General features: G+C 43.6%; 1 protein-coding gene across 1 annotated transcript in view; it reads left to right on the top strand.

Annotated features, from left to right (window-relative positions):
- The first annotated feature begins 349 nt into the window (after positions 1–349).
- Positions 350–11,533, top strand: part of LOC126177410 (CLIP domain-containing serine protease HP8-like) — a 109,863-nt gene continuing 98,679 nt past the window's right edge. Inside the window, exon 1 of the mRNA XM_049924454.1 lies at positions 350–413. Coding sequence (XP_049780411.1) covers positions 356–413 — 58 coding nt within the window. The 5' untranslated portion in view covers positions 350–355. The remainder of the gene's footprint in view (positions 414–11,533) is intronic.

Raw genomic sequence — 11,533 nt, 5'->3', positions numbered from 1 at the left:
ATTCGTAAAAAATAAAAAAATATCTGTTATAACCGAGACCAAACAAATACTGAAAAATACCGGTTATTCAGAAGTGAAATGTCGGTATCGGTTTCAACCGGTCGGTTTTTCCCATCCCTACACTCCGATGTTAGAAAGCACGACAGCCATAACCTAGCCTCAATCCCGTGCGTGTCGAGGTCGGAGCAACCTGCCGTGCAGCTGCGGAGCTTTCGGAGAGCAGTCCTGTGCGGCGCTGTGCTGTTAACCCGTGCCACCTGTTTGGCTCGGCAGGGGCAGGCGGCGCGCCTTGGTGGGAGGTCGGTGGGGCCCGGCCGCTCTCGCCCGCCGCCGCCAGTCGGCCGCAGCCTGCCCCATGGCGCACTCGCTGCTACCTGTCCTGCTGCTGCTGCTGCCTCTGCTGGCCGCCGCGCGTAAGTAACGCAGCAACCGCTGCTGCCGGCAAGCATCTCGCTCGCGTAACGTAGCTGCACGTTCCTCTCCTTTGTGTGTGTGTGTGTGTGTGTGTGTGTGTGTGTGTGTGTGTTCAAGCTGAATGTTCACCGCTGAACATGCCAGCGTTGTTTCGAAGCGAAGTGAAACTAACGAACTTGTACCTCAAGTCCAGCAGTGTTACGGATACAGAATTTCACTCTGCGTCTTATGTGCAAACTGTTAAGAAGCTTGGTAACTCACGTAAACGATATCGACGATTTCGACAATAGTTTGTATGTTACGTCATACAACGCGTTTGTGACAGCCGCGGTAAACAAATACTTCTACCTCAACTTTCATTCTCATCGAAACACTTTGGTCTGGGATATTGCGTCTAGTAAATAATACAGTAAATTTGCTTGAAGCAGACATTTTTTCAGTTTCAGCCTACTGTCACTGTGTAACGACAACAGCTTGTGTTGTGTAACTAGTAGCAATCTTGGTGCAACGCTTTTTGCGTCTTTAATAACTCATTTTTGGGTATGTGCCTTATTTTTTAATTTCTTTTTTTCACAGTTTTATTTTATCTTATGTTTTTACTGGACTACGGTACTGTTTGGATGACGAAACGTTCGTGAGCAGAAACAATCTCGCCCGTCCGTTGTCATTTCATTGTCAGCTCTATACTCATAATTTCAAATGAAATACCATAGTCACTGCGATAGATTTTACTTGACGCATATTTCGTAAACAACACACCAAACATCACTGAAACACCTAAATATAAGATAGTCATGTATCATAATATGATGCTACATCCAATCTCGAAACAGTCTGTATGAAGATCTCTCGTTGAACTGTGCGTGGCCAAGGTGTTCATTTTCTCGTTTAAGATGATTTTCTTACGTACTGACGTTAATTGTCCACAACACTTAAGCTGATCAAACTTGTTGATTTGGAATCGGACTCAGGAAGACTGCAAGACTGTGCCATGTTGTGCTTTGGAAACAAAGAATGACACCATCCGCATGTTTGGGATAAATAAGAAATGGAATACTAAGAATCGCTGTTATTCTCCCACTCGACTGAGAATATAAAATGAAACACGCCTCCAGTATTTCCAAATAGTGGCCTTCTCCTCACCTCGATTGTTCGCTTTATCTGGTTACAGTATCGCTACTGCCTATGGGTATACCTGGTGGTCCATGGAAACAGCACCTCCTTTCCGAATAATGACACTGTTTATACAGTAGTGCACATCAGTAGGGAATTGCACTTGCATCAGTCATTTAGAGGAGCGAAGAGTGCGTAGTTTATCGGAATTTCGCGAGTGGTTAGCACACTGGACTCTCATTCGGAAGGACGACGGTTCAAGCTTGTGTCCGTCCATCCTGATTTAGATTTTTCTTGATTTCCCAAGATGGCTTCAGGCAAATTCCAAGATGGTTCCTTTGAAAGGGCACGGCCGATTTCCTTCTCCATCCTTCCTAGTCCGAGCTCGTCCTCCATCTTTAATAATCTCGTTGTCGACGGGACGTTAAACACCTATATCCTCATTTCGTTGGTACCGACTATTCTGACGTAGAGCTGCTGCTATCGTCTTCCGCAGTACTAGGAGAGATTCACGAAAAATTGAAGGTATCTTAAGCGAAAACGGAGGAAACTCGTTCTAGCGTCCACCGGCACGCCAGACCAGAGAGAATACGAAGTAAGCCCAAAGGCAGGCGAACCGGACAAACTTGCATTACTGATGTCCTCGCAGAGCTGCGACCAGATAAATAAAAAGAGTGTAGCTGGCGTCCTGGCGCCGCGTCAGAAACACTCAGCTGGTCGGCAGCTGCAGTACTTTCCTGAATTTGTAGGGTAAAGCGAAACAGTACGAGTAAAAGGAAACTCATATAGCAGTCATGATTTCTTTTCGATTTTCCTGCTCGATCTGCATGATTCCTGTAGAGCCCACCGACCTCGGTGTGTTATACGGGAACGTCTTTGGTGTTTTATCTACGTAATTCGCAATCCACTATACACTGTACTGTCGGAGGCTACTTCACATCATTCCATTCCTGTTGGGTTTGCAAATTGAGGGAGGGAAAAATCACTGCCTGTGTGCCGCTGTACGAGCCCTAATTTCTCCTATTTTCTCCTTACGGTCCTCATGCTAGATAAACGTTTAGAGGTAATAAAAGCGTTCTGCAGCCTCTCAGAAACGCAGGTTCTTAGACTTCAACAGCTTTTCACGAAAACATAGTCCTCTTCCCTCCGAATTCCAAGGCTTTCCATAAAGAACTCATATACAAAAATCATTGAAAAGTGATTGCAAAAATTGTTACCTTAAAACAAAAAGTAAGAGCATACGGGGAAGTAAATTTTAAATACTCTTTCATGAGATTCGAACCGAAAAGGGAGAACTTGGCCAAAAAAAATTGCAAAGTTGCAAAAATCTGCCTTCTTAAGTAAAATGCTGTAGCTCCGGTCGATAATTGTTAAATGAAAAAGTTGTAGAGCATCAAAAGATCTGTCGATTGCTTTTTTTTATAAGTATCGATTGCCTTCTTACATTTCGAGATACACCGGAAAAATGGTTAAAAGTTGGGTTCTTTGGAACTCGTAAACGTTCGCGTTCCCTTGCCCTTGCCCTTATTTACCGTAAGTGTAACCAACAGTAAAAAAATTGAGTACTTGTATGAAAAATTGAAAAATATTATTTTGCGAGATACGACGTTCCTTTTTTTTAAAAAAAAAAAAAAAAAAGGCGCTCTCAACAATTGACTAGATCTTCTCAATGGATGGCCCTACAGCAACAGTTTATTTCCTTCACAAAGTGTTGGGCTACCATCCTATTAAACAATTTTTACGATTTAATTGTAAGGATCAAAAAATTACTTCGGAAAACTTGCTCTTTCGTTGGGCGTGATTTTTTTTTTTTTTTTAAGTGTAGTAGATGCAATTAACGTTTCACAGCGATGCGCTTAATAGAGGTTACTACCGAAAACTTTTCGATTGGATCCATAGCTTTTTACTTATTTAAGAAAAAAAGTTTTGTGCAACTTTGAGGACTTTTTTTGACACATTCGCCGTCTTCGATTGAGTTTCATGAAAAAGAAACTCTGTCTGAAATTCAGTTTCTTACACGCTCATTTTTTTTCAGGTAATCATTTTTGCAAATTTAGCATTAGGCCACCACAGAATTCTTGGACTAGCACAGAATTTTTCCGCAGCAGCGCTCTCGTAATGATCAAACTGACCGATAACAAATCCAGCAGCACTTCTTTGAATTGTTTCGACGACATAAAACGAATTATAATGAGAGGTACGATTGACTATTTAACAGTAAATTTTTTACATGCAGTATGATAAATTTTTCTCCGACATCATAACATCGATCACTTCGCCCGTGATTGCTCGCAGTTACCTTTATTTGTCGAAGGGAGTTTTGTCGTTCTCTTCGAAATGTGGAACAGATCTAGAGTGTGATGGAGTTGCCCCTGGCATGTTGGTTGTGGGGTAGACTGAACTTCAGCGTAAGTTAGACTGAAAAGTGACGGTTGGCTTTGGAACGGCGAAACCAACGAATATGAATGCGAAATAAAGGCTATGGTAACAGACTGGTGCGTAGTGCAGCCTGATATCTACGTTCGCGCCATATTTAACGTACTTCTCGTTATAAAAACTGAAACTGCGTAATAACTTCATAATGCCTATATTAGACAATGGAGCAGTGTGCGAAGAACACTTTCCATTTATCGTACATAAGTTTCGAAAAATGGAAGGGACGAGGGGAGCCCATTACGCAGTTTTTACCCAAAATTGATGTTCTCTAAAAATCGTGCAAAAAAAAAAAAAGGATGGTAAATGAGACGACGGCCCTGAAAAATGGCACGAATGACAATACTTCCTGGGAAGAGTCAGTACCAGGCGAGAGAAGTAGCATTTTCAAGGTTTTCATTTCCACGTTAGCAGCACGCAGCGTGCAGTCTCGGACGACGGCAGCTTGTGGACTGAGGTTTGCTTGTGTCAGTGCTAATGTATGTGTGTGTGTGTGTGTGTGTGTGTGTGTGCGCGCGCGCACGTAAAAGCGCTGTGCTCGAGGGCCCGCGATCACAGGGAAGTGTTTGCCGCCAGAGAGGTGGTGGGGGGGAGGGGGGTCAAGGACAGCAGCCGTAAACACTGCCGGCTCTGCGTGGATTGACGACTGTCTGTCCTGTCCCTCGCCCATTCCCCCCCCCCCCCCTCACCCCTCCATTCTGAGCACGGGCTGTACATAACAAGCAAATTATAACAACCATTATCAGCCTCTACAATCCACTGCCATTTTATTTTCGTTGCATCTATTTCTTTCTCCAAAGCATTATTGCACCGCTTCAACGTTGGAAACGACCTACATTTACATACATGTTTCACAATCGGCTGTACATGGTAGTGTGCTTCGTACCATTATCACTCACACCCTTTCATGCCCCGTCTGCATACCGCGCGATGGAGTGACGTAATAACTGTCTCATTTGCTTTTTAAGTTGGTAAATTTCTGCGAAGTACCGGAAAAGTTTGTTAAACGGCAGGGCTGTTGGCGAGAGTGATTCTCACAACAAGATTCTTCAAACATCTAATAGACATCTATACTCCGTAAGACAGCGTATGGTGTATGCCGGAGAGCATTTTGTGTATCGCTGCCACTTCCTGCCTGTGCAGTTCCAGTCGCCAATGATGCGTGGGAAGAACTGTCGTTAATAACTCTCCGTCTGAGCTGGAATCTCACTTATTTTACGAAATAGCAGTGTCTGTGTTATTAAGAAGTACGAACGTTGCATCGTACTTAATAATGACACAGACACTGTATTTCGTATTTGTTCGCAAATACCAGGTCCTCGACTCTCAATAAATACGTCCTTCCTGGATGGAAATACACGGAACGTACGAGTGCAGGTCGTGATACATGGACGACGACGACGACGACTTAAGGAAGTTTGCGTGTGGCTGCGATTCTTGCTCTTATGGTCGAAGTGGTTAAGGCGACTACTCACGTAAAGCGGGAAATCCGGGTTGGAGTCCTGGTCCACCACAAATTTTCATTGTCTTACCTCCAACATGCAGCCGAAGGTGGTTCATACTCGAAACTGCGAATACGTTTCCTGTATATCTTATGTTGCCTCCACGGTCTTTCCGCGAATTTACAGGAGAAAGCAATACGCTGATCAGCCAAAACATTATGAACACCGACCTGCTGTAAACCCGTCCAGGGGAGGAATGACTGCTAGTCACACACGCACGGTGCATGTAGTATCAGTGAGCGTGCTGTCCATTTGTAGAATGCGGAAGGCACGCGAGCGATCTGATTTTGACCTGAGGCAGGTTGTGATGACCAGGAGGTTCGGCACAAGCATTTCGGAACCTGTTCGACCTGCGTGTTCGAGGTGTGCTGTGTTCAGTGTCTTCAGCACGTGGCGAAACCACGGTGAAAGCACGTCCAGACGTCGTGGGTTTGGGCGACCAGCCCCTTCGTAGGCCGCGTAGAAGTAAAACAGGAAAGACGGCGAATTGTGGTGGAACTAACATCACACATTAATGCTAGGCAGAGCAAAAGTGTTTCTGAACACACAGTGCACCGAATACTCCTAGCGATGTGCCTCCGTAGCCGACGATGCATGCATGTGCCAATGTTAACACGATAGCGGCAATTACGACTGAAATAGGCATGTGACCGACGGCACTGGACGTTGGCGCAGTGGCAGAGCGTTGCATGGTTTGATGAATCGAGGTACCTTCTTCATCATGTTGATGGGAGGGCACGAAATCTGTCGTCTTCCAGGAGATCTGCTCCTTGACACCTGCACTGTGGGACGGAGACAGGCTGGTGGCAATTAGCTTATGCTCTTGGAAACATTCACTTTGGGAATCCGTGGGTCCAGAAGAGCTCGTGCAAGGCACCATGACGGTCAAGGACTACCATAAAACGGTTGTAGATCCCGTACACTCCTTCGTGACGATCACGGTTCCTGATGGCAGTGGCAATTTCAACAAGATAATGCCCCATGTCATAAGGACAATAGTGGTGATGGAGTGGTTCGATGACCGCTGTAGCGAGTTGCGGTTGATTTGCTGCCCCCCCCTCTCCCAACTCGCAAGATCTGAACGCGATCGAACACATCTGGGATGAGACTGAACATGGCGACAGAGGTCATCGCCCCCCGCCTCCCCGGAATTTACGGGAACCAAGTGACTTGTGTGTGCAGATGTGGTGCCAACTCCCTCCAGCGACCTACCAAGGCCTCCTTGCTTCCGTGCCACGACGCGTCGCCGCTGTTATTCGTGTCAAAGGGGGGCATTCCGGCGGTCAGATAGGTAACCATAATGTACTGGCTGATCAATAAGTTGACTCTTTAAGGTACTCACGAAATTTTTACAATAAACCACATTGTGATGCTAAACATCTCTCTAGTAGCATATGCCTTTGGAGTTGGGTGAGCGTCTTACTACATGAGCCCGCGACAAAATGTGCTGCTCTTCTTCGAATCTTCTCTGTTTCCTCTATTAGTCCTACTCTGTAATAGTACCAGACTGAAGATCAACACTCAGGTGTCTGTCGAACGAGTGCTTTGCAGGATTTCTTCTTCGTGGGAGGGTCACATTTCCTGAGGATTCTTCAACTGAGTCTATCTGGCACCTGCTATTCCTGCAATTAGTTATATATGGTAGTGCCACTTCCGGTCGCATACTCGCCGATATTTATCGGATGTGACTGCTTCCAGTAATTGTCAAGCAATCGTGTAATCGTGCAATAACGAGCCTTTCCACATTTGTGTACATATTCTTCAATCAGTGCACGGCGTATGGAAATGTGTGTTTCGTACCATTTCATGTTCCATTCGCAAAGCCACGTTCGATTAAAGCACCCAGCTCCTTAACTGCTATTTAAGTGGATGTATTGGTACCTCTTGTAAATCTCTACGAAATACGGGAAATTTTAGTAAGCAATAGAGCTGTTGGGAAGCGTGATTCTGCTAACAGGTTTCTTCGAACATACCTATATTCCATTGTCTGTTCATAGGCGTCCTAAGAGAGCTATAATAAGTTTTATAAAAGTGGGCAGAGCCGAGCAGCACGCAGTAAGGAAGTTCCAGGCTTTTGCATGAGCAATCAGTACCTTGAATAACTTAAGGCTATAAATGAAGAAGTGTTCGAGAAATTTCGCTGAGCGGCGATGCAAGATCGTGGCTTTAAGATTTGAGAGATTACAAGTGTAGGGATTCAGTATGAATAGGTATTTTATCCTGAATGTACTTCTGAACAGAAAAAACGGATACACAATGGAGTCTGACAAACTCTCGACGAAGGAAGGGTTCTTCAAAATAATTGCAAACGTTGAAGTATAATTCGAAGGACTTCGAACTTTTAAGTGAATAGGTGAAATATGGATGCTCCGTTGCGCCCCGAAGACAAAGCTGAAACCAAAGTAATGGTTTAGCAAACGTAGAAGTGCACCAAAAAAGGTGCAAATGCTTTCATCGCCAGAAAAAGTAATGACGACTGTGGCATCACAGGGTACCATCTATATTGGAAAAGGGTAACACAAAAGCTGCCTCTATTTTCTAGCGTTATTGAGCAAATTTATGTAGTGTGCGTAAGCAGAACAACAACGGGCACTAAGCACATTTGCGCCATCGCTGTTTATCTGTCCATCAAATTCGGCTTTTTGTGAATATTCTGTTCCATAACTAAAAAAAAGAAAGAACAGGAAAAGAAGAAATTTTTGTTATATTAAGAGTTTGTCTGACGTGTAAAGTTTTACGGACAGCCGGAAAAATTAATTTCCTGAGGGAATAAAATTGGCATTTCGCTACACCAAAGGTATTGAGATAACTGGAGAGCGAAGATTGTCAAACTTTTTGGCACGAAATGTTATTTTCTATTTTTTGTGAAAATTGACGGATCGTTACAGAAAGTGTATCATTGAATCAGTAACACGTTTCGAAGTCCAAGCTACTGCTCGTCGAAATAATCCAGATTTTACCAAGAATGTCTTTCCCCGAACGGTTCCCACATTTAAGCCCCTCCATTATCTCTGCACCATGAAGCGCACAGGTCTTTTTCTTTTTTTTTTCTGGAACAATTTGTTTTTAAAATTTGACTGCTCTGTTTTCATTTTCAGAGTATCATTTTTATGTTTTACCTCGTGCTGAGAACTAAACAGCAGCTGCAGTTAATGGCTGCCCTTCCAAATAAAGGAAGACTCTTACTGATGTTTCTTCTTTTCCTGTTTCATAATTGCGTCGCTCAGTGATGATAATCTTAAAATACTCATCAAATTTAGTCTCGTTTTTCACGTGCTGCTCCAGCCATTCTGTTCTGTGTAAATATGGAGACGCGTAGGAAGGTACAAATTTAAAATCTCGGGCTCAGGCTGACAATGCTTGTGGAAACTAACTCATTACTCATTTAGCGAATCCGTAGAAAATGTATACAGGGTGGGTGGGTGGATACTGTAACCATGCATCTCCTACTTAGAACATACCCCGGTTTTTTAGTGACAAGCCTGGAATTAATAACTAAATTTATACAAGTGAAATGCCGTATCAAGATGCGTAATTAGCGGTGTATCCAGTTCGAAGGCGCAGCATGTCATGGACATCGGACGGCTTGTGCATGGTTTACAGTTCTAACCCGTGTTGAGAAAGCGCTCTCGCTTTGGAATGTGATGGCAACGAACGAAAAAGGGGGGGGGGGGGGGGGGGGGGGGGGGGAGGGGAAAGGAGGAGGAAAGAAACGGCACTGCTTAGTGCCAACTGTTGTTGAACGGAAGCAGACTGAGACACATCTAAGATGTAATGAGACACGTGAACGAGGTACGTGCGTGTGTGTGTGTGTGTGTGTGTTTTAGTGTTACCACTGAGCAGTGTATCATTTCAGTTAGTTACAAATCTAATTAACTGAGCCGCTGTAAGTTATTACAATAGTTCTATTACTCATCAGGCGTGACAGAGCTGCTCAGCAATTTTATTTCCAATGTCACGGACAGTCGGCCGCTGTGGCCGAGAGGTTCTAGGCGCTTCAGTCTGGAACCGCGCTGCTGCTACGGTCGCAGGTTCGAATCGTGCCTCGGGCATGGATGTGTGTGATGTCCTTAGGTTAGTTAGGTTTAAGAAGTTCTAGGTCTAGGGGCTGATGACCTCAGATGATAAGTCCCATAGTGCTTAGAGCCATTGGTTTTTTTGTCGCGGACACAATTGGTCACCAGACACTTGTTCTTTAGGTTGACTGAACCTGCCGATACCAAACATCGACTTTGACTCGTTATGCATTGTTGCTGTCGTTGTCCATATGACATCCTACGTACATAAGCAGAGTACAGTGCTTGATTTGTTACGCTACGCGCCGGTATTCCATACCGGTACCTCTGACGAAAGAAACAACAGAACCGCAGATTTTGAGTTGGGTACGATAGAAATTACTTTTTAGCAGCATAAATGTTGTATTTGCATTTTTTAAATGCGCAGAAAAGTGTTAAAATAACGTTTTATGAAGTTCCTGAAGGTCACAGTACTGTATATGATGATGTTACGAGAATAACTAAAATTCTTGCTATTGTACGTATTTTACTCTTATTTGAATTACACGGGTTTTCAAGCCATTCTGATAATTTCATGCGCCATGCAGACGATAAATTCAATATTTCCGTAATTTCATAAGACATTGCAGGCTGGGGTGTCTTCTAGACAATTTTCTGCGTTAATAGAATTCTCGTTTTATTCGCAACTATTGGCACATTTCCATTTCAAACAGTTACCTTAAGTGTAGATTTTTACGAAATTTGTACGAAGTAATATCATTACGATGGGAAAGCGAAGAAGCACGCAACGAGCTTTAGTGACCATTAACTATACGGGCAGGTAGCACAGGTGTAGGACAATAATCTGCGGTTGTGGCAGGCACAACTGCAAACTTATAGCACTGTGCAGTATACGCGTTATTAACTATGGCTGCTGGACGGCAGGGTACATACACCGTGACTGTCGAAACTACGGACTGTAGTCCCTCGGCACAAGGTATGCGGAGATTCCGTGGAACCGATATTTTAAGGTTCCATCTATTTTTTAAACATGTTAGGGAAAATACAAGCGGTACTATCATTCAGCAGTCTGATAGATTGTACAAAACTATTCGGCGTGAACGAATCTCAGTTCGGGTTCAGAAAGATAAAGTAATAGGTCGCTGAATCTGACCAAACCCAGACGGGGTATCCTGGCCATTAATGCCATAAACCATTTTATTTCATTTCATATCTAAATCAGGCCTGAAAACTGATAAAAATTGCTGACGAAAAGTACACGAATTAGGTAACACTAGACCAATCGGAACATTTTGTAGCCGTAGTAAAAGTGTTTTGTGTTCCAAAATGAGCCAGATAGGATCCATACAAGTGTATATTTGAAACTATGGTAGAGAAAGGAAGACAAATAGATTTGTCATAGGAGCAGTATAAAACTACAGAGTGCTTATAATTAAACTTCCGCTACTTGAGAGGGTCACCCGATGATCGTAGGACAATTTGTGGTAATATTTGTAAAGACATGCGGAAAAGACATAACGAATAAACCATTGAAAGAAACACATTTTAATTTCCACATGAGGGGGTAACGTTTATAATTGGGTACTGTGTTTACGTTCCATGTTACAAACGATGCTCAATATGGCGATTATCTGCATGCACGACAGCCTAGAACCACATTCGAGATAACTATTCACAACTGTTTGCAGCACTTTCAGAAACGAAGACCATGAAATGTTCAGTTGCCGTGACACAACTCGCACACATTGCGTCCAGCATTCTCAGCCATGGCAAAAAACTTGTTCAGAAGTTGTGGCGCAGTGGTTCAAAGTCCAGAGTTATTGGCTTGGAAACACTATTACAGAAAGTAGGGACACTACCCCACACAACAGGATGCATCGCATGTATATTTGGGATGATATGGTAGCGATTAGCGATCGGAGAGGACTGTTATGGTTACGGAATTCGAATATAAGAAAAAAAACTAGTAATGTAATTAACTGACATGCGCCACAACAAATTAGTTAGTGCAAATTGACGAAATTCTAAATTGTATGCAAACGAGTTCTATCTCAT

Source organism: Schistocerca cancellata, chromosome 1 (assembly GCF_023864275.1).
Source record: "Schistocerca cancellata isolate TAMUIC-IGC-003103 chromosome 1, iqSchCanc2.1, whole genome shotgun sequence".
NCBI lineage: Eukaryota > Metazoa > Arthropoda > Insecta > Orthoptera > Acrididae > Schistocerca > Schistocerca cancellata.
The sequence above is the reverse complement of the archived record's forward strand: the minus strand, read 5'-3'. Positions and strand labels throughout refer to the sequence as shown.